The sequence below is a fragment of the Lepisosteus platostomus genome, chromosome 6 (assembly GCF_059453375.1).
Source record: "Lepisosteus platostomus isolate fLepPlt1 chromosome 6, fLepPlt1.hap1, whole genome shotgun sequence".
Classification (NCBI taxonomy): domain Eukaryota; kingdom Metazoa; phylum Chordata; class Actinopteri; order Semionotiformes; family Lepisosteidae; genus Lepisosteus; species Lepisosteus platostomus.
Window position 1 is genome coordinate 62,091,705 of NC_142616.1, and position 21,742 is coordinate 62,113,446.

Here is a 21,742-nt window from a genome sequence, read left to right on the forward strand (position 1 = left end):
CATTGAGAAATTCACCAGGGTGTTCAGCAATATAAATGTTTGGCCAAGATGTTTGGTATATCTTCTGTATAAAAATACATGCTGTATCTTGAATAAGAGACATGGAATCGGGTGACCACTTGGTGATGAACCTTGCATACCCCCAGTTCTTGAAAATCATATTGCTTATGCTTTCTTAAAAATTAAAACTGCACACTTCATCTTTTTCATCCCAAAGGATTACAAAGTGATTCACAAATAGGAGGGGACCCACTGCATCCACCAATGAAGAGCAGTGATTATGCTCCAGCAGTCCTACAGTATAGTAGATCAGTTGGAGAAGTGAGACTTTTCTACATCAAATGACGGGGAATCTCAGGCCAGGCTGGACTAATCTAGAGCAGAATTTATCCAGGACAGCAGGGTTAACACTGCTCTCCTTATCGAAGATGTCATTTAAATTTTAACAACCGAGGAAATTGTCAACCAAATAGAAAATAGTCAGCTTAACAGTACATTAAGAAGCAACTTGTACTCCTTAGCAGTCTCCCATTCTAGTGCTGACTAGGCTAGCTTCTGAAATCTGACAAGACCAGGCTACAAGGTGGTAATGCTGCTGCCAACATCTGAGGATAAAGGCTTGTCAAGATGTGAACGAGGCAAGTACAAATTACTGGCATGTTGTTTAAACATTGGCAGCAACCTGGTGAAATGTTACAAAACTCCCTAATTTACACCATCCTCCTATTTTCTTTCAACTCTCTTTATATCTCACCTGCAGCCAATTATCAAATATCAACTAACATATGTTAACACATACAATCATAAGAAAAGAACAAGTCAAGGGTCAGAACACACGGTGGTATTTTGCTTTCAATATTAGCCAAGTTTGCTGGCAGGAATGACAAGGCCCAGCCTTGCTTCTTCCCATGATCTGCTGGTTAAGCTACAAGGTGGTAATGCTGCTGTCAGAAGATCTTTCTTACAATGCGCATAAAGCACTCCATGATCTTAGCCCAAGGTAGATTCTAACACTCCACACCACTTGACACCAATTAAGGTCCTGAACTACAAATTGACTGGCCATGCATATAACTAGGACTATCACCACAGCTGTCATGCCTACCATCACTCAGCTACCTCCTTGTAGGATTTTGAATTCAGGGACAGTTAGGGACGATGCAACACAATAAACTCAAAATTCAGCAAATGTGTTCTGTTTTAACCACAGCAAAATTCCACCATCTTTGGTTTCCCTCCGATTAATATTTTGAAAAGTGTCTGGAGATTCTTCAGCACAATATGACTTCTTAGCTGCTGTTTCCATTGTATGAAATCATGGTGGTGGGAGATAAAACTGTATATTTCTAAACTGGCTTGCCAAACCAAAGATGTATGCTATGCCTTATATCTTGCACTTGCACTATTTGTGGTTCACTGTGTAAATTATGGCATTATGTTTAAGCTAGTTCTCACATTTCTTCAAGCTAATCAATATTTTACTACAGTTCTACACCTTGGCTGCAAGTTAAATTACACATAATGTAGTTGTGTTATTAACTGTCACTCACTCCGAATAAAAGCATCACCCATATGAAATAGCAGTAAACGAAAAGATCCGTTTAACAGCACATGTTCAGGTTTATAGATAATGCATAGTTCTATTTCTTTTTAATGCTGGTCTCCGTTTATACAGCTAGGTGTACTGGAGAAATGGGGGTAAAAGTAACAGGAACTTGAACCCACAACCCACTAGTTAGAAATCCCGACACTTATATAGGAAAGCATGTGATAAAAGAAAATTGAATGGGAGAAAAAAAAGCATTTATGATTTTTTCATGCTCCTCAGATCTGTCATTTATTAGCACTCAGTGAGCTTCAAGTGGCAGACTCCACAGTAGTGTTTAATTTACTTCCCATTTACATTCAGTTACTGTGTACTGACACAGGGACAGAAAGGCCGTCGACTTAATTTATAGCTTCATAGTTAGCGCTGCATCATTTGAAAGCCTTTGGCCCTCTGTGCAGCTAGGGGAAACAGTCACTCAGTTATCGATGACCGCTCTTCAAAACAAGATTTAGATCAGATAGGTGAAGTAGCCTTGGGACTTCTTATTCCACCTATAAGCAGGGCTAGAACTGAGGGGAAGTGCCATTTGTATTGTAACAAGACGTGTTTGCCTACTTAAAAGAAATATAAAGATCTGCTCACCTAGTTTCCCAGAAACCCCTTTCTCCTGCCAATAAGGACTAAGGGACTAAGAGACTAAGGATTCCAATACACTTTTTTTCTATGGCAAATCTTGAATCTCCCCACATTTCTAGGTTATGAATTTGGCTTTACCACACCCTGGCAATAATTCCCTTGCTTACCGTTTGATACTGCAATTACTGCCTGCATTTGCCTCCATAGAGAAGAGTAGCTATCTCTCAAAATCACAAAGTGGTTGCTTCATACACCAATTTGGCACTGTTCTATTACAACAAAGTAAACACTGAATCTGGGCTACAAGATTTAAAAATGACAAAAACAATATATTCACATCATGACCAGGTAAATTCCACTATGTATAAGGAAGATGTCATGTCTACATTCTATAACGTACTCCATATTAATAAAAGATGGAACACACACAACAAATTGGACAATTAGGAAATGCCACACAAAGACATTTACTAATGTCTTTACTAATTTACATAATCATCTGAACAATCCCAAATATCACCCCTCCCCTTGTCTGTAAAAGAAAAGTCTAAGAAATAGTTCTGCCTCATGCTAAACCTCAACAGGAGTACAGTATATCATAATGTCAAAAATGGAAAAAAAAAATGTGTACAGTACAGTACATAACATAGAAGTGACTGAAGATTCATTTCGGGCCCACTGGCTGGACCTGTCACCTCAGCCAGATAAATGTTCAGTCAGCAAAGAGGAAACATCAATCAACATGGGGGAAAATAAGTGGCAGGAGATCAACTCCAGGAAGAAAAACGGTAGTGGACACAGTGGGAAGAAGTAGAGGCAGAATAGATCAAAAAGTTTGTTTTTTTCCTCACAGGGGGGTATATACTGTATATTCATAGCTGGAGAGTACAAGCAGGAGTGGGAATGAGATTTTGGCAGTCACATTTGGAAACTCAAGAACATGATGACTGTGTTGAACTGAGAGTGTCCATGGGAAGGTACAGTACAGTATGTTCTTGTTCTATATAGTGACTGATGCCTCATTGATTCCACCTCACCCTTGCATAACTATGGCTTTGCAACAGTCCTGACAATAAGACAGGTCTCTGATGACTAAACTCAAATGCTCAAATGAAAATTCAGTTCAAGCATAAAGAATAAAACTACAAAAAAGGCCCTTGGCTCTCTAAGGAATAAGTTACGATACATACCGTGGCTTAGAGAAAGAATGTCCCAGGAAGAAATAAGTAGTGTTGTTCTATTTATCATTATCATCTTCTCAGTGAACTGTCAATGTCCCACTGGTCTCCCCTACTGTCAAATTATTTTTTTTGCCACCAGCTAAATAAAATGTTCTGTTGCTGTAAATGGGAATTGAGATGGTAGAACCCTGCAGATATCAATAACAAAGAAAGACTTGATTTCACATTTTCTGCAGAACTGGAATTCAGTGTAAACATACTCCACACCTTTTATAGATGGAAGTCTGACTTATTTTATACAATTTGCTAATCCAAAATGTGTCTTTTTCCTGACGAATGTACCAAGTATATTTGATTCTTTACAGATAGATTAAAAAAAGACCCCATACCACGATTATTGAAAATCAGGCTACCACTCAAGATGTCAAAATGACAAAAAATAATATCTTCATTACATTCCACAATGGAAAAGGAAGATGTCATGGCTACATTCTATAATGTACTCCATATGGATAAATGACGGAACAAACACTTTGTGTAACACCAATATCGCTGCCAAAGCAAAACACTTGCATAATTTTTAGAATTAAAATTTGCTAAGAATAACCAATACTTGAAGAAAGAATTGTGCTTAAAGTAAATTATAGTTTTTGCTGGTCTCTTAAAATAAGCAATGGAAAAAGGAAAACTTTTAACAGACAAGACAGGACTGTCAGAATTACGCACTTTAAGGGCCTGAAAAAAGTACTCTTTTTAAGTTCAAAGGATACTTGACTAAATTCTAAGATGAAATGATGAAAGAATAAAATATTTAAAACATCAGATTAAAAGAATATCAAATTGCCAGGGTTTTAAACTTTAAAGCTTAGAATACATAATTACTTGTTCAAATTCACCAGACCTCATAAAGCAACAACTGGCCATGTAGCGTTGTGGTTGTACTGATTTGAAGTCAGCCAGGTTTTCGGCAACACAAAAGCAAAGCCTTTCATGCATCTCTGGACTTACAGTGTTATCGCAGAGAGCTGTGTCAAGTGCTCCATGATGCCTCAGCCCTGCTGTTGGCATGGGTGGTTTGAAATTTATCGAGCAGCAGGTAGCCTGACAGTGTCCATTTTGGAAGAAGTATGTGTGTTTTCTTCTGAATCCAGCTCTAGAATGAGAGCTGTCGTGAAAGTACTTACAAAATAAAGAAAAATACTGACCTATGAAAACCTTTCCTGGGCACTTGAAAGCTGGTTTCCACAGGGAATTTTGTACAAAAGCCAATGAAAACACCATTAACAAATATTACAAGCATTTTCTCTGAAGCCGCTCTGTTGCTTTATGGGAAGAAATGGAGGCATTATAGTTCTATATCTTTTTAATGTGGGTGTCCCACTGGTTTTCTCCACTAAGAAGCTATTCTGTACAGTGAATAAGGAACCTTTTTTACAGCTTAAAATGGCATTAATTTAATCCTTTCATATTAAAATTTTCATTGTGCTGCAGTTGAAAAAACTAACCTTTGAATACTATGGCGACATTATTCCATCACAATGGTATACATTTATTCTCACACTTATTCAAAAATGCATTCACTGTCATGTGCTTGATTAAGCTTTTCAGCTTTTATTTCCAACGTATTTGATGTCAAATGAAGAAATTAAATTAATGCTGCAAATTGCCTTCATGTAGGGGGGACCCCAATGAGCATCTTAATTATATAAAACTTGACTCACTTGACACTGAAAAGCAACAAAAGAACAGTCATAGTCAAAGTCAAAGATCATCTCCCAACACAATGGAAATAAGCTATTTTGCTGACCCACTGGATTTGGGGTTGTGATGAACTGGCAAATACAATAAGTAATTTGTCTGCTATGTAAACTCAGGATTCCTTGTCTCTTAGACAGCTCAGCTGCATATCAAATGCTCAGCTTCTTTAGCCATCTGTTAAAGCCTTCTTTAGACCTCACAGGCCTCAGTCCACCCACTGCATTGTTTTAAAGCTTCATTTCAGCTCTGCCCCACCTAAGACACGTATGAAACGTTTACTCATATAGCACCATTCAAATGAAAAAGGGAAACCAATACAGACTCCTGAGGGAGCAGAAAAGCCCACGTTGGACTTTACAAGCCACAGGCTCTTTAACAAATTGAACTCATGAAACGGAAAACCTACACATTCAAGTCCCAAGTCCCATTTCAACACTGCATGTACACAACAACAAATTTAACCAAAATGGGGCAGCAAACAAGCACAGAGTGCAGAACAAAAGCCTGCAGCTTTTAAAAAAGAAAGTGGGTTAAACTCTACCGAGAGAAAAAAGGGGGGGAAAATCCACACAGGATTTTAAATGACAGGATAAATGCTCCTTTTATAATGTGGTGACATGATAGTAAGTGCTTCCTCATATACTCGTCCAGCAGTTATAATGTCTTCCAATTTTTGTTTCAAGAGACTTCTATTATATTGGGTAATTTTGAGAGGTTTTATCCACTCTATCAATTAGCTATGTTGTTCCAAGCTCCATAGCACATTTAGCTATGTTGCTCCAATTAAAAAATAGTCTACTACAAAATAAAACAAAGAAGGAAGTTTTTATATGACACTATGACACTTTTTCCTATGGCTAATGTATTATAGGTTATTTCTTCAGTTATAGATTAGTTTACATATATGAATCAAGTTAAGAACAAACTGTTATAAGTTCCCTTTCCTGCATGTCTTAACAGAAAAACACCTAAGGCAGGGTATTTTTCTGACTCCAAGTGCTGAGCACAGAAAACAGTTCAGACAGTTCAGAGTTTGAACTGGTAGTTACATGAAGGGTACATTTTTCAAAGCATTTTAGAGCTGAGTTGTACCAAAACTCAAAAGAGGCACCGTTTTCCAGAGGAATGGATATGGAAATCAGCGCTTTAAGCGGCTCGTTTCATGATACTGCATTCAAAATCACTGAAATCTAAGAATTACCTTACAGTTACAAATTGTGTAACCATGTTTAAATGGGCAACCACTCACATCACAGCATAACACAAGGGGAAACAGGAAATTTCCCAGTTTCTTCCCTTTTTAAAAAAAATAAAAAAATACCTTTTTTGTTCTACTATGATCCAATGTATGCACAGAATTACTCAAATCTTAAATGTCACATTATACTTGTCATACATATTAGCCTCATGATCACTGCAGTTCCAACACTTTCGGAGGCACTGTACTTGCATAAGTTTAGAACTCAGCAGGGTACAAACAATGGAACAAATATGCCAACATGTAGGAAGAAATGGTGATGCATAATGTACAGTCTTTCAAAACCCTGCTATGCACTGTTTAACCACACAATCTAAAGCACCCAATTTATTGTTTCTGAATATAATTTTAATTGATTTACATCATAGTTACATTTATACTGGGATTGCTTTTTAAACAATGAAGAATATGACTGCAACACTTTCATTACAGTGGCTTTAAATCTCAACATTTAACACCTGGTGAGTAAAAATAATTTGGTAGTAAATACCAACTGGTATCTCCAGCAATGTCTGCAACTGACTTAATGACATCCCTCGCTTACCCAGGCTAGAGAACGTCTGTATACAGCAGTATGAAAAACAAATGTGGAAACCATTAATTATAGACCTCCTTACTTAAGGAATTCAAGAATTTCATCCCAGAGAAAAAAAATACTGCTGATGAGCACTACAAGATGAGAGATAGAGAAAGATATACTGTATGACCTTTAGCATTTAGTATTTATGTAATCAAGCAAAGTGCTTGATCTATACTTTGATTTATAGGGTTAAAAAGATTACTATGGGGCAGGAAATGGAGCATTTTTATCTTCACATGCTGTTTATTAACTAAAACCCATTCAAGGCTTTCAAACTAAACATTGCATTCAAAGCTAAACATGTTATGGTATACCCGCCCATTGTTGAAGTTAAGACTTTCAATGGTGTTTAAAAAAAGTGGCATTCATTAACTGCATTTTTAAAGTAATTCATTAGTTTTGAGACCTGATTTTCTCTGTTGGCTTTCAGAACCAAAAACCATCTTCTTTGAATCATCCTGGTCTTAACTTCCTAAGAAAAGGGGACCCCAGTACCTCAATAAATCATCCTAGAGAAAGCTCAGGAAAAAACAAACACAGAAATATTTAATTAAGGTGTAATTATAGCTCCAAGTGATTTTCTCCATTTTATTTTCCCTTGTTTTTGCTAAGTGGGACAGCAGTTAACTCGGCAAAGATAGATGTTAATTAGCAAGTTATTACTATGCAAATGTATGCCATTTTAAACAGCTGAAAAAGGGGGTACGGAGATATCCTTTCTTCTGCAGCACAGCTGGAGGACAATCAAACCTAAACTGAGTTAATGTGGGATGACATTTTCAGAGGATAAGAGAGAGGTGGAGTGGTACAGTGGCAATCTTCCCTTTGAATCTCTAGGTATGAATGTAGAACAGTTCATATTTTACAATTACTCAGACAGGCCTCTGGGTAGATATTCAGTATACACTTGGCGAAAAACGGCAATTTGGAAAAACATATTTATTAGAGGTAATGAATGGCCTGATGCCTTCACATGAAACCGTTGTGAGTCCCAGTCTGGGGAAACTGGAATTCATCACAAAACACTATCTCTCTCTCATACTGAAGAAGACCTTCAGATAACGACACTATCACAAAGACACTGAGCTACAGATAGGGCTCTGACCCTACTTGGATCTAATGGGAAATTCAATAGCTATAAAGTCATTGATTCGGGGCGACTTAGGCCCCAAGGTCTGCAAAAACTTTTGACGCAGAACAAAGGTGCTAACTCAATTGTGTCAAGCCCTCCAATGTGGCAACAAGCTAGTGATGTGATTTTCAACAGTGTTAGCACCAGACAGGGACTGATTCAATATATACCCTCCATCGCATCATAGCAAAGGGAAACTATATTTATGGTGTGCTTACATCACGTCCTTACTTACCTGGACTGCTTAAACTCAAAATGTGTAATCATAAAGAAGCACACATTCTCTGATATTTGCTATTTGGTTCTAGGCACTCTGCTAAAAAAAATGTCAGTATAAGAGATCCCTTTGATCATGTGTACACCTTCTATGGTTCTATACAATTAGGATATGTTGAAGTTCAAGTTTTCACTTAAACTACGCACTTCTTTGAATTCACACTGTAAAAAGTGTGAATTGCCAAAAACCCACTTGTTGTTTTCAAACTTCTACACCCTTGAGAACTGCGCCATTCACAAGTGAGCAGCACACCTCCCTCGCCAGTATGGTTGGTTTTTAAAATAGAAAAGTGGTGTGAACAATATTCATTGAATACGGCATCACAACATTAAGCATAAATGAAATTATAAATTGAAAATTCCATTTAGTGATGGACACGTTTTTTGTAGGCAGGCAATACAAATAACAGAGGAAAAAAACGCCTTTGGATGCAAGGGGATTTCAAATTGACCACAATGCCCTCTAAGGCACTGGAAATTAAGTAATTACTAAATCTGTTTTAAGCAGATAATTGTTGAATATCATCAGTTTACTCCTGCCTAATGGGCATCTTGCGAAACCTGAACTGTCTGACGTGCCCCGATATTCTAGGGAGCAATGTTGAGATGCATGAAATCATACAGCTAGTAGCGAGCTGCTTTTAAAAAGAAATTATACACAGCCTGTAAAAATATGACACAAACACAAGCACTACACAGTTCAAGATTAATCAGGTTTCAATGTGACAAGACAACTTCGTCGGTTCCACATCAATGCCATAAGACAGGAGCTGCTTCCTTTATCTGCCAAGATGAAAGCAAGATCCCCAAACACTAAACTGTACATTTTTTCATCCTCTAAGCTGGAGATAGTGCTATGAGTCATACAATATTTATTTAGATGTGCAATGAGTGAATATCAGGTTCCTGTAGCTAGCACTCCTATGTCTTCGCAACTGACAAACCAGTGGTAAGACTAGCCATTAGGGATAATCCCCAGCCAGCTGCTCGGATCATCTGAGCTGGACCTGGAGACAGCTCTGCCCTTCTCAGCATGCCATCTGGAGTGAAACCCCAGCTGACTACATCTCGTCCTGACCCATCCACTTAACTAGGGTGTTAAAACATCACTTTGCAGCATTACAGGCTTGGCAGCAGCTCATAGGCACAGTAAGCGTCCTACGTCCGAAACCAGATACTAGTAGGACAGGTCTATGAGAATGCAAGTTAAATAAACCTGGGACAACAAAAGCTAACAACAACAAAACAAAATCACCACTGAAATAAGCAATTTTGGACATTTTAGGAACTGCAGGGTGTGCAGAAATTTGTTTTTTTGTGAAATAAGGAAAGAAAAACAACCATCTAGAGCATACATACGTCTTGCACACGTTTCTAAGATTTTTTACCCCCATGAAAGCTTTCCATTCGTGAAACAAGATTTATCAATAACCACAGAAACTCTTTGTAAGGCTGCAAATCAAGCTTCGGGTGTCTTGTGTTCTAGAAATAAATTCATCTTATAATGGAATAGTACTTACGACTGATGAACACTGCAGTTGTAAAATACAAAGTCAACACTCGCAAACTTCTTCCCCGTTTCTTTTGACTTGAGGAACAGTTTCACCACCCGCTTATCACCTGTAGAGGCAAGAAACGGTGAAAAACAAATAAAATAATTGTGGAGAAATAATAATTGCATTTACACAGTACCCTTCATTCCACAGGACAGAAGTACATAATCAAAGGAAACTGCATAACACAAATGTGTTGAAAAACGTTTCACATGCTGGGAAAAATAGTGACAAGGGTCTTGATTCACAATATCTTTCAATCATGAAGAACTTGAGTAGATTTTATAATAGTTTGCTGCATTGGTGTTCATTAAATACAATCCTTATTAAGTGAAGCCTTTGTTACTTCAATACACTAAAGAGGGAAAATACTAAAACAACCTATTGACACAGTCAGGGTTAGATGTCATTTGATGCAAGACTGCTATCAATTCATCAGATGTACTTTGCACAGCTGTTTGCAATGCTATCCCTCCCCTTGAGGCCTCAAAGGAAGTTAATGGGACCCACATTATACACTTGATAAACGGATGTGATAGAGAGACAGCCTTTCAATTAATAATGCTTCTACGAAGATATCCCCCCGAATATTTAATTTGTTAAGGTTATTTGGGCTGGGGAAAACAGGTTCACCTGTGAGGAGATGATTACTTGAAACACTGTCTGGATAAAAATCAAAAGTTGCAAATGAGGTCTGTCTGTTTTGATTCACTGTAATATTTGTCAGCATATATTCTTACTTCTTTTGGCAAAAGGAATGAAATGATACAGTAAGTGTAGAGGGCATACTATAATATCACCACCATTGCTATTTATGTATGCATTTTGCAGACACTTTTGGAAAAGGTGATGCACATTTGATGATAAAATTGCGATACTTATAAGAGTTAAGTATCTGTATAAGTTAATAATGGAATTGCAAGTCGCTTGATAAATATGCAATGTAATTATTACAGCACAAGTGCACTGAAATAATTTCTAGAAAGTCAAAAATGTAGTAAGTCTAGCAAATAAAGTGCAGGATTATCACGTTCGATGCATGAAGAAAAAAATGGATATACATGTACTTCAAACTAAAAGCATAAAACCATATAGGGTTTTAAATAGGGTTACATTACATTATTATTAATACTTAAATATTGGATTTTAGTTTCCAGCGATAGAATAAAACCTAGACATACTGAATGTACTATGAGATACATTTTCAGTCTCAATTTGTTTTTTCACCCTAAGAATGCTTAACAGCTTTCCTTCTCTTGCACTTCGGCAGTTTTTCTTGATGAGGCTGTGCAGTATGTTCTTCCAGACGGTTTCTAGACTTCATAGACTAATTAGAGCAGCTCTGACCTTCTGTTCATCAAGGCAACGCTGTGTGCCTTAAATGATATGGATATCTGCATCTTAAGACTTGAAGGAAAAACAGCTTATTTCTAATTACATTTATCTGATTTGTGTATAAAAATGTTTACAGTCATAATGTCACAGCTCAGGATACAATTTACTGTGCAATGGGCTCAAACACTAGAATTTAATGAAGCTTTTCATGCAGACGACAGTACTTTTCCTCATGTAATTCTGTAAAGAATTCATCATCATACACAAACCAGGTTAATATACACATACAGTATAAATACATACACTACAGGCAGAAATCCAGTGTAAGAAAATGTATCTCAAGGAGCTCTAGACTACCACGAATGAGCTACACCATGAAACCAAATAAAATGCCATCGTTGTTACAATTTGTTTTACTCAATGTGCAAACAAACAGGGAGACAGCACCTATCTCAACATCTTGTTCAGTGGCCTACTTAGCTAAATGTGTTCTCATTATATTCCACGACTTACTGACTTTACCCAATGGAGGTAAGGCAGGTGAACTACTGGTTGCAATACGGTGGAGCTTTTAAAGAGTGTTTTATTTTTTAATGCATTTATTGTATGAGAAATTTCAGAATGTGCAAATGCTTTTTTACTGTTATGCACACATTATGATTATACATTAAATAAACGATTTAGAAACTGTTAAGCACTGCGACGAGTTTCTTCCAGATTCCAGATAGCTCTGCAGAAACTTGAGCGCACACACACTCACCCTGGCCACGTGTGATAGGGATGACATCCTTTGCAGAGGGGGACAGACAGTAGATGTATCCGCCCTCAATCCGCCCCTCACTCTCTGTGAAGTCCTCAAAGGAGCAGTTGACACCAGCTGAGAGGTCAGGCACATTGCGTGCTTGTAGAACCAGCTATAAGAGGGCACAGAAAATCAGTTATTTCAACAGTGAGAATGACCTGCTTTGGCACAAGTAAAGATTTTTCAATAAACCTGAGAACAGCAGCAAACCCTTCTTTACAGAATGGTAGGCTATGGGTTTTTCTATTGTAGATAACATTCAGCCGCTTTTAAACTTGTGGTACTTAACTGTTCTATTTAGACAGCAAAATGTAACCCCCAACACCTGTCCGGTAGCCACACTCGCAATATATCCTAAACTACTATGATAACTTTATAAAAATAAGTAAACATTGATAAAGGACACATGGATTATCTTAATTATGTAAAACATATGCTTTGACAAATAGCTTATTTCTTAAAGGGTTCCTTTTTCAAGCTAAATTTAAAATTCCACTCCGATAATTGAATTCCAAATATGGATAAACTGTCTAACTTTTTCTATGACAAAACACAGAAAAGGGTTATTCAGTTTCACCTGCCAACTACACATTTTGAAAAGGTTAGAGAAGGGAACTGTGTCGGCATGCAAGCTGCAAGGCATCAAGAAGAGGTAAATTGCACTTCGAAAAGTAAAGAGAAAAAATTTCAGCTATTTTGACTTGTAGAGGCTAAATGGCTGAAATGTTTCTTTTTTCTGCTTACTTTTCACCCTGGAATTAACTTCAACTTGTTTCTTGGCAACTGGACATTTTATGTTTTATTAGTTTAACTGACACTGTTTTATTTTAAGGCAGCGCACAAATTCTGTTTTTGCTAAATAAAAAAAAAAACAATCTTTTAGACTGAACCATAATTATTTTTACTATCTCTTTTGTCAAATACTGTTTCAACATTGCTGTCTTGCCGATTAAAATATGCTGATCAAACTGGCAGTAACTTTTTTTATCCAACTAACTTTTTCTATAAACTAATACCAGCTGATCAGTGGCCGTTGAGGACTGAACAAATGAAACCACCACCAGAATAATGCCGTCAAAACCCTTCACATCAGGATATGTTCTTAAGTATGCTAGATATTAGTTTTCCTCTTATTCTGTTAGGAGAACTCTCTTCTTGAAGGCTAGCAATATCTGAAACTTCAGTATTAAATTAGGTATCTTTTCTTTTTACTGCTGCTGTGCATTGTTTCAAAAAGAATATCAACTGGTTATTTTTCATATTTTTATTACTGTTTCACAGACATAACTTAATTAGGCTGACATTGAAAAGACTCTTGTATTCTATCCCATAGCTTCTTTTCAAAGTTGTCTGCATGTCAGAAAACTCTGGTCTGTGTTGCCGAACTGTGATGTGCTTCTTAAGAAAAGCTTTGCTGGTAAAGATGCTCATGCGTCCTGCTTAAAGCCTGCAGTTGGCACATACAGCAATTCACAGCAGGTCATATTCAAAATAGTTTTGGAGATAGATGAGACTTCCAACCCAATATCAACTCTGCCTGAAGCGATGTTTATTCTCTTGCCCTCCCCACACTTTTTAGGTATTGTTCACACACTGTCATTGGCTCACCTGTACCGAAGGGTGATGGGAACACACACACACACCCTGAGGCTGGTGATGGATGCTAACCTGTACAAAAACTATGGAAATGGAATGTGGTAGCACTGACCTGGACCTCAGACGTGGTGACCGAGATGTTCTTGGGCTGGACGCTGAGCTGGACGCACTGGCGCAGGTCTGAGGCAAAGCGCTGGGGCTCGTCAGCCCGTTCGCACCTGTCCTTGCGGGAACAGCTGAAAGAGACAGAGGAGAAAGACTTCCTCAGGGAACAGGTTTAAAAATAAAAGGGGGGGGGGGGGGGGCAGATCTGTACTCAACTCAGCTGGCCCCACTCAAGATTCATTTCATATTCTGGAGAACAGCACTTGTGTGCGTTTTCTTTGCTGGCAAAACATGATAATTGCCAAACCTTGAAAAAACACTTTAACTTCAGAACATTGATATTTATAAGCATTTGGGAAACAACTCCTGCTGTTAGAAAATGTGTAACTTTGTACAGGAGTATATAATAAATGTCAGAACAAACATTTGTGAATGCAAAGAACCTTCACATGATATCATTTATTAGATAGTGCTAAGCTGGCTGGACACTGGGTCAAAATGTACATCATATTTATGAACGCTAGCGTCTACTACAAAATATGTGAATCAGTGGCTCATGCAAGGAAAATCCCCAAATAAGATGTGGAGCATGACAGATTTAAAATCACCATAGTCTATTGGTTTCATGATACCTGAATCAGTGGGTTCTTTAAGGAAAAGCAGAAATAAAGGTTTATATACTATATATTCCAATAGGAGACACAGATGCATGGGGCTTTCATTTCACCACACATATCAACTTCTCTCAGGGGGCTATGATAACCTTTCAGTCCTTCCAGCAAGCAGCTGAGTGAACAGAACATCTTCAATGAAATACCATCTCATGGCTATTATTACACGTTATGCACAGAATTTAAGGAAAGCTGACGTCCACCGTTTTAAATAAAAATAATAAATATGCTTTTACGGTATTAAAATTGGCTGACTCTGCCATTTTCCCGACACAAAAGAAAAATGCCAACTATCCTGTCTTTCAGTCTCAATTTACTAAGTCAGCAAAAAAATGGCACTTTCCGGAGATTTCCCTTTATTTATTGTTATTGCAATAAATTCAAAGCTGCGGCAAAAACAGTGACAATTATCATTACTCATGTCATGGCATGAGACACCTGTGATTGTATTCTCTTTGAGCAATAGGCCTGTGGCTCTGAAATGAAGCCAGAAACATGGGGCAACAAAGACAACAGATGCTAGGCTTTACCTAAAAAAGACAGCAGATGACTGGACAGAAGTCCAAAATGACTTGGATTGGGAAGCCTTACTTAAGTTTGTACTCCATAGCTGGGAAGCAGTTGGTGCCCCACCACCCCACAAAAACATTTCCATGCTATAGGTGTATCCAGGCAAGTGTAGAAAGTTCTACTCTTGTTAATATACACAATAAGCATTAAAGTACATCTGAAAACCAGGACCACAGTGGAACCACAGAAAAATGCAGATGTTATCATTCTACATACTAAAGCTCTAGACGAATGAAAAGGAAGTGCAATTAGAACTGAGAAAAGAAGACACCTTTACACAAAGGCAGAAACAGCAGAAATCATTGGTAGATCAACTGCTACTGTTAGATAAATAACAGTACCAAATAGGTAGGTGGGCCAGATGGCCTCCACTCATTTGAAAACTTTGAACTCATGTTATTAACAAGGTTAAAGATGATGACCAAGGGAGGACTTAAAACAGTCTGCTTGAATTCATACTGATTGTCTTCCAATTCTGTGCTTCAAAATTAAAATACTGTAGCATTTTCAAATGAGGAATAATTTTGCTAACATTTGCAGAGCTATTTTAATTAACACACCTTAAATTAACTTACATTTTTACTCAAATAATTATGAGCAATTGAGATTTCTCCCCATCGAGCAATCAGTACAGATTGCTTCTTTCATTTAAAGAACTAAACCACCTCTGACTCACATATTTTAACCTGTTCTGTATATCTCAGCATAAACTGATCAATTCATGCTATGCTAAAGCACATTTATGATTCTGTTGTAGGTTCACAAAGAATAAAAATAGAAAACTAGTTTTGCTATTAATGTTGATAACATAGCAATATGCTAAAAATGTCATTTCTGTCAGTGAAACTTTGAATGAACTACACAAAGGTTAATGAAGTTGGTCATTTCTGTGGAAACAAGAAACATGTATCTAATTACAGAATACAAAAGACTAACTACATCTGTACCCAGTTCGGTAGCGACAAAACAAATTGCTTCCTTTATTTAAACTGGAGCATTAAGGGATAAAAGTTTGTTGTTGCACCAGAATAAAAACTACCCCTTGTGAACGCCACAGTACATTACAGGATGACGGAGGCGAAAAATGGAAGTCATTTTTTTCGTCACTTAAACATCCTTTTGGATTTTGTTTCTTGATCATCTTCAGAGAGCTAAAAAAGCAGCGCAAGTCTGAAAAGTTGACCTGTAAATGCAATCACCGGGCGAGGAAACTTGTGTGAACAAGAGAATTTCAGCTTTGTTTGCCTGGAGGTACTCACATGTTGTGGAGGACACACCAGCCACAGTGTGGATCTTTGGAGCCCAGACATTCTCCACAGCTTGTGTACTGCTCACAGCTCTCCACTGGGACACGCCTGACCTGAGAGGGAAACAGCAGGTACTCGTTACACAACAGCCACACAGGTCAAAAAGTGGGTCAAAGAAAGACATTTACTGTAATGAAGCAAAACATTTTTAGAGTCCCTCCGTTATAAACTAAAGACATTCTCAACATTCACTTTAATTTGTCCCTTTCATCACAAACAGAATCCCAGAGGTCTTCAAAAAGTAACCTCTGCTCAGCCAATGTGCATAAACTAGAATGCAGCATTTTCTGGGATGTTATGTTACTAGTATACTGTAATTCGCACCATCCTCAACTAAGATAAAAAAAAAATGGCACGGGATGTGAAGAAAGTAACTAACTTTAAACCAGAATTAAAGTTTGGTGCAGAAGAGCACATAATCATATCACATAATCATGTTTTATAAAATCACCGCAAGATCCGGAGTTTTAAATTAGTGAGCTAGTCAAATTTAACTTGCCGAGCAAAAAGTGTACAGATTTGATTCTTGAAATGTATGTTCTGTGGTAAGATAGTGGCTTCAAAAAAGAAATCATGGAAATTATATCCTCTTATGCAAAATTATAACATGATATATAATATTATAATACTATAATGAAAAGGGTAAGGCTTCTGAAAAACAGCCTCCTTTCAGGACAAACATCATCCCCTGCATTTCAAACAATCGTAGAAAGCTTGCCGTCTCAAAAGCTTGCTTTGTATTCTTGCTGCTTTTCTTCCTTTGGGAAGCAGCCATTTTGCATGCTATCATTTGGCCTCATCCTCAAGAAAGGACATTTTCATAAGATTTAATAAAGTTAAGGTACAGTGGGTTTTATACATCCTGCATCTCTTCTGTACATCCTGATAAAAACGAGTAGAGATAATTTTATCCATCATCACAGTGACCAGACAGGAAGGTATTTTTTGGAGAGAGGGTGGAGTTGGCGAGAGCCCAATAATGATATCTGAAAGTGATTAAAATTTAGAATTTCTATTATGTTTATTTGCAGAGTGCTTTTCTCCTTCATTTGCTCTCCTGAAGGTGACAGACTGGCAGCAAGACACACCACAGTTACAATCTTGGCATGAGTGCCACAAACGAACAGGGGCATTTTTTAATGCATACCCAAAGCAATCAGAGGCAGAAAGGGAATGATTCACCATGCAACACCAATGCCACTGAGCCAATGACAAATTTAAAAAGAAATGGAGTCAAGATGTAATTTTTACATTCTTCAGGGCCTGGATAAAATATATTTTCTCATTGTTTTATAAATTGGATTTATAGTTGTGTTTTTCCATTTCCTTTAAGGTTAGTGTATTGTCTAAGGATTAGCATATCCCCAAAACAACTGAGAAAAATATTAATAGAGATCTAAATTGTCTTGTAAAATTGGCAAACTCTTAGCTTTAAAAGAATGTAGCAACTGTCTGTGAAGACTAGCATGACATTTTAATAATCCTTCCTTGTTCTTGTGAATATAATTTACCCCAACACCAATTGTAATAAGGTGTATTCAGCATTACATTTTATTACATTTTTATTCATTACACTTAGCGGATTAGTTGCTTATTGAAATGTTGCCGTTTTCTACGTTCTTGGCAAATTTTAAAAGGCAATTTAGTATGGACAAAGTAAATCCCCCATAAAAAGTAATTTCAATATTAAAACATTTCCCAGTCGTAACTAATGCACTAATGCCTTAACTTCATTCTTAATAAAGAATAAAAAAACGTCTTAGGTAAAATATCTTAAAAGGAAATCAATTTTAAAATGAAATGTTTAAACTGTGTAGAACCTAGTCAGGGGCCAACCTTTCTGCTTCATCTGTACAATTCAAACATTTCAACTTGTTTTTTCAGTCTACGGAGATATTCAGAAGCTATATCTTATACATCCTATCCTTGTATGGTATACAAGTGCAAAGGGTTGTAACACAGAAAAAATAATCTGGTCAGTTTCCTTAAGGGGTGGTTTCAAAAATACCCAATGAAACTGTGAAAATATTCAGCATGCACTACACAAAGCCGAAGAATAAGCAGTTTCAGACAACTTCAATGGAGCACGGAGCTCTCTCAAACTGCAGTCGCCATTGTTTGACTTTGATTGCCATACTGCTGCACTTGTGATTAGTCTGGCAAGGCAATGTCATTTACTGTAATACAATATTCATTGACAATGCACCTCTGGATGTTGGCAGACAGCCCAATGCAGCTGAGAATACACCCGTGTTAGGAAATGCGCGTACCGGAAAGACTTTAGATCCCATCATTGCCTGGGGCATTTGGCTTCGCAGTCTGCATGCCTCCAGCAAAGCTCACAACATCCCCTCTTCAACCATCGGCCTGACCTCTAAAATCACTCGAAGTCAGCATCCAGCCAATCAAAGCAGGACTTTGTTCATCTTGTTTAGACTCAACCTTTCAGAAAAGATTTTAAATCCAGAATGCAGGTCTTCAAATGCTTTGACACTTGACAATTGCTGGTTGCAGCACAAGCCAGTCTTAAGTAACTTCCAACAATTTTTCTACTCCTTAACTTCATTGCAAGAATGTTCATGGAAACATAACATTATGTTACTCGTGAAAAAAGTAAGCATGCAGCCTATCTCAACACTTTAGATAGATGAGGACTCAGTGGTTAAAGCAACTATAACATTACAATCGTTAGCAGTATAACAAATATATTCACTGTAAAAATTACAAAGTTATTTTTTCAGCAAAACATGTTAAGTTCACAGCATGCTATGCGCAGTACCCATTATATTAGTGAATTCCAAGTTAATTAAATGGGATTCCTTAAGTGTTAAAACACCCCATTTTTTCTAAAAAGATATTAGTCTTTTTTTTTTCTTCAAGCTGAATCGTAGAACAGGTATTGGTCTATGCCTGTAGGCAATGTCTAAATTTGTCTAAAGAAGAAGCAAAAGACACATTTAATCTTTAAATTACTATGCTGTGCAGTCCCTGAAGGAGGCTAATTATACAACAGGACATTTTATTTGAGGATGATACTTTTCCTCGACAAAGCTTTTCAACTGGCTGACCGCCAATAAACAATATACGGCTCATTTTAAGGGAGAGTAGCCCAGTGACCAACCCCACTGTTCCTCTCATATGGGCTTCTTTTGAAATGACAGACAGCACAGTTTTACTGCACCCTTCTTAAAACCTAACGTTTTGTGAAACACCTGACTAGGTATCTCAAACCCTGAGTATAGATTCAAGGAAAAGAAAGCTCCTAATCCCTAGCAAAAACACCCATAAAACTCCTTTTTCTATTTAGCTAACCACACTCAACACATATTAAAAATGAATTTTCAGAATGCTGCTATCATAATGTTAGTTTTTCACAAAATTTGAATGTTTTAACAGCACATCCACAAGTGACAGAAATATAATTTCCTGTGAATAATCAATTATGCTCAGAAACAGGTCCAAGGGTCTCCAGTTCTGGCTCTGGAAGGCCAGGGTTTTTTATGTTTTCAAGGTCTCTTTAAAACACCAACATCTAACATCTAAAGAGCTGGGAGAAGCTATTAAAAGCTGTTAAACAGGTCCAATTAAGCCAATAACTAGCTGATTCCACTAAAAAGCCCAGAGAGAGTGAAAACAGTGGCTAGACAGTCAACGATCCCTCAATCACTGAGAACCCAAGGAGGAAGATGGCCAGATAACCCAGGCAGAAAGCTATAGCTTGGCCTGGGCAAACTAACAATTTCTAAATTCACATATCGCACAGGAGAATATCATGTACTATATATGAGATTACAAGGCTACAATGCAGATATGCCATTATTTGCTACATTTGTGTATTTTAATCTTCTAATTAATTTACCATATGTTAAATCAACAATTATATAGTGTAGAATGCAAATATACATAAAACCACATTTGTTAAGTAAAATTATGGTCACACAAAATATATTGCTGCTCTTGATTCAGTCCAGAAAAGAGTTATCCTGGTCTTAAAAGAAGTCCTACAATGACAGGCTAAAACGAATGAACATTTTCACTCCTAGAAGGGAACATGATGGAAGTATTATGAACCCCGAAAGGCACTAACAAGATTTAAGTTTATGGAATATTCAGAAATAGATACACAAACCAGAAGCCACAAGTGGAGACTATGTGAAAGCACATTTATAACAGAATATGAAGCATTTCTTTATAAAAAGGGTTGTGTAAGTATGGAACAAATGACAAATTACGAATCCACGCTGTTCAAGACAATACCCTAGCTTCTTCCAAACAATCAGTGGATGAGATTCTCGAATCTATTAGCGACAGACTATGAAACAGAATAGATGGGACAAACAGCTTTCTTTCATTTCTAACTATAATTATGTTCTACATGATGCCAGTGGCTTTCTTTTTTGTGATGCATTGTTGTGGAGTTAATCAAAAAAATCCTCTCTTCCAGCTCAGTGTTACACCTGCTAACACATAGAAAGAACTAAAAGAAAATATCCCAAATGAATTCTAGTTTTTGAACTAGACAACTTACTTTATTTTCATGATATGTCTTGGTATTATAGCAACAGCATTAATGTAGCAAAAGTTTAATAATTCTAGCATTTAATACTTTTTTTTTGCTTATGTGCAGCTAATAACCTTTCTCCCTCAGACAAGGAATTATGGATCCAGGTGGCAACCCTACGAAGCAACTCAGGAAAAAATAAACAGATGTGATTAAATGTAATCAGAGCAAAATGAAACTATTTCTTAATAGTAATTTGAGCTTGAAGGTTCTTTCATGTGCTAATAGTTGAAAGGTCTCCTAGCACTAATTATGGATCTTGGCACCAGTTAACATCGTAATCCCAATGAAAACAACTTTTGGAAATGTCATGCATCATTTTCCTGCAGTTTCAAAAGTTGAAAAATCTGTAGGTAATCCAACATACAACTGCAGTTCTCAAAGGACCAGTCTGATTAACTAAAAATGTTTGTTTAACGTACAGACATTTTTTGACAGCCCAAAATGTCACACACATTCTTTTATGAAAACCGTATCAGGGAAAAAGAAAGGTATTGAAACACGATGACCTCCCAAAAATTAACCTTCATGATGCGATTACACCGTGATGCAGCAGACCAACACAGGAAGAGAATAAGGCTGCAGATTCCAGAAAACAAATGTAAAACCCAGACAGTGTGAAGATGACACATTTCACCAATGACAAAACAACTGCTTTACAGAGTATTCTTTTTCTTATAATGATCAAGGGACAATTATCAAGTACATCTAATTATTCTAAAAATGTCATTTTCATTTAAGTCCATTTAATTCTGTAAGGGCCCATTAACTTCCTCTCCAGGTTGGGCTGATACAATCACACAGAATGTGATCTCTGTAAAATAAATAACACAAATGATCTCTTTTCATTAAGGCCAGAAAGGAGCATGTCT

The 21,742-nt window shown here is 37.1% G+C and overlaps 1 protein-coding gene across 2 annotated transcripts in view; it reads right to left on the bottom strand.

Moving 5' to 3' along the window:
- Positions 1-21,742, bottom strand: part of plxna1a (plexin A1a) — a 278,914-nt gene that overhangs the window by 98,673 nt on the left and 158,499 nt on the right. For both annotated transcript variants that reach the window (XM_088636764.1, XM_088636765.1), the window contains exons 5-8: positions 16,262-16,362; positions 13,769-13,892; positions 12,019-12,172; positions 9,891-9,990 (exon numbers count right to left, since the gene is read on the bottom strand). In XM_088636764.1, the coding sequence (XP_088492890.1) occupies positions 9,891-9,990; positions 12,019-12,172; positions 13,769-13,892; positions 16,262-16,362 (479 nt within the window). The remainder of the gene's footprint in view (positions 1-9,890; positions 9,991-12,018; positions 12,173-13,768; positions 13,893-16,261; positions 16,363-21,742) is intronic.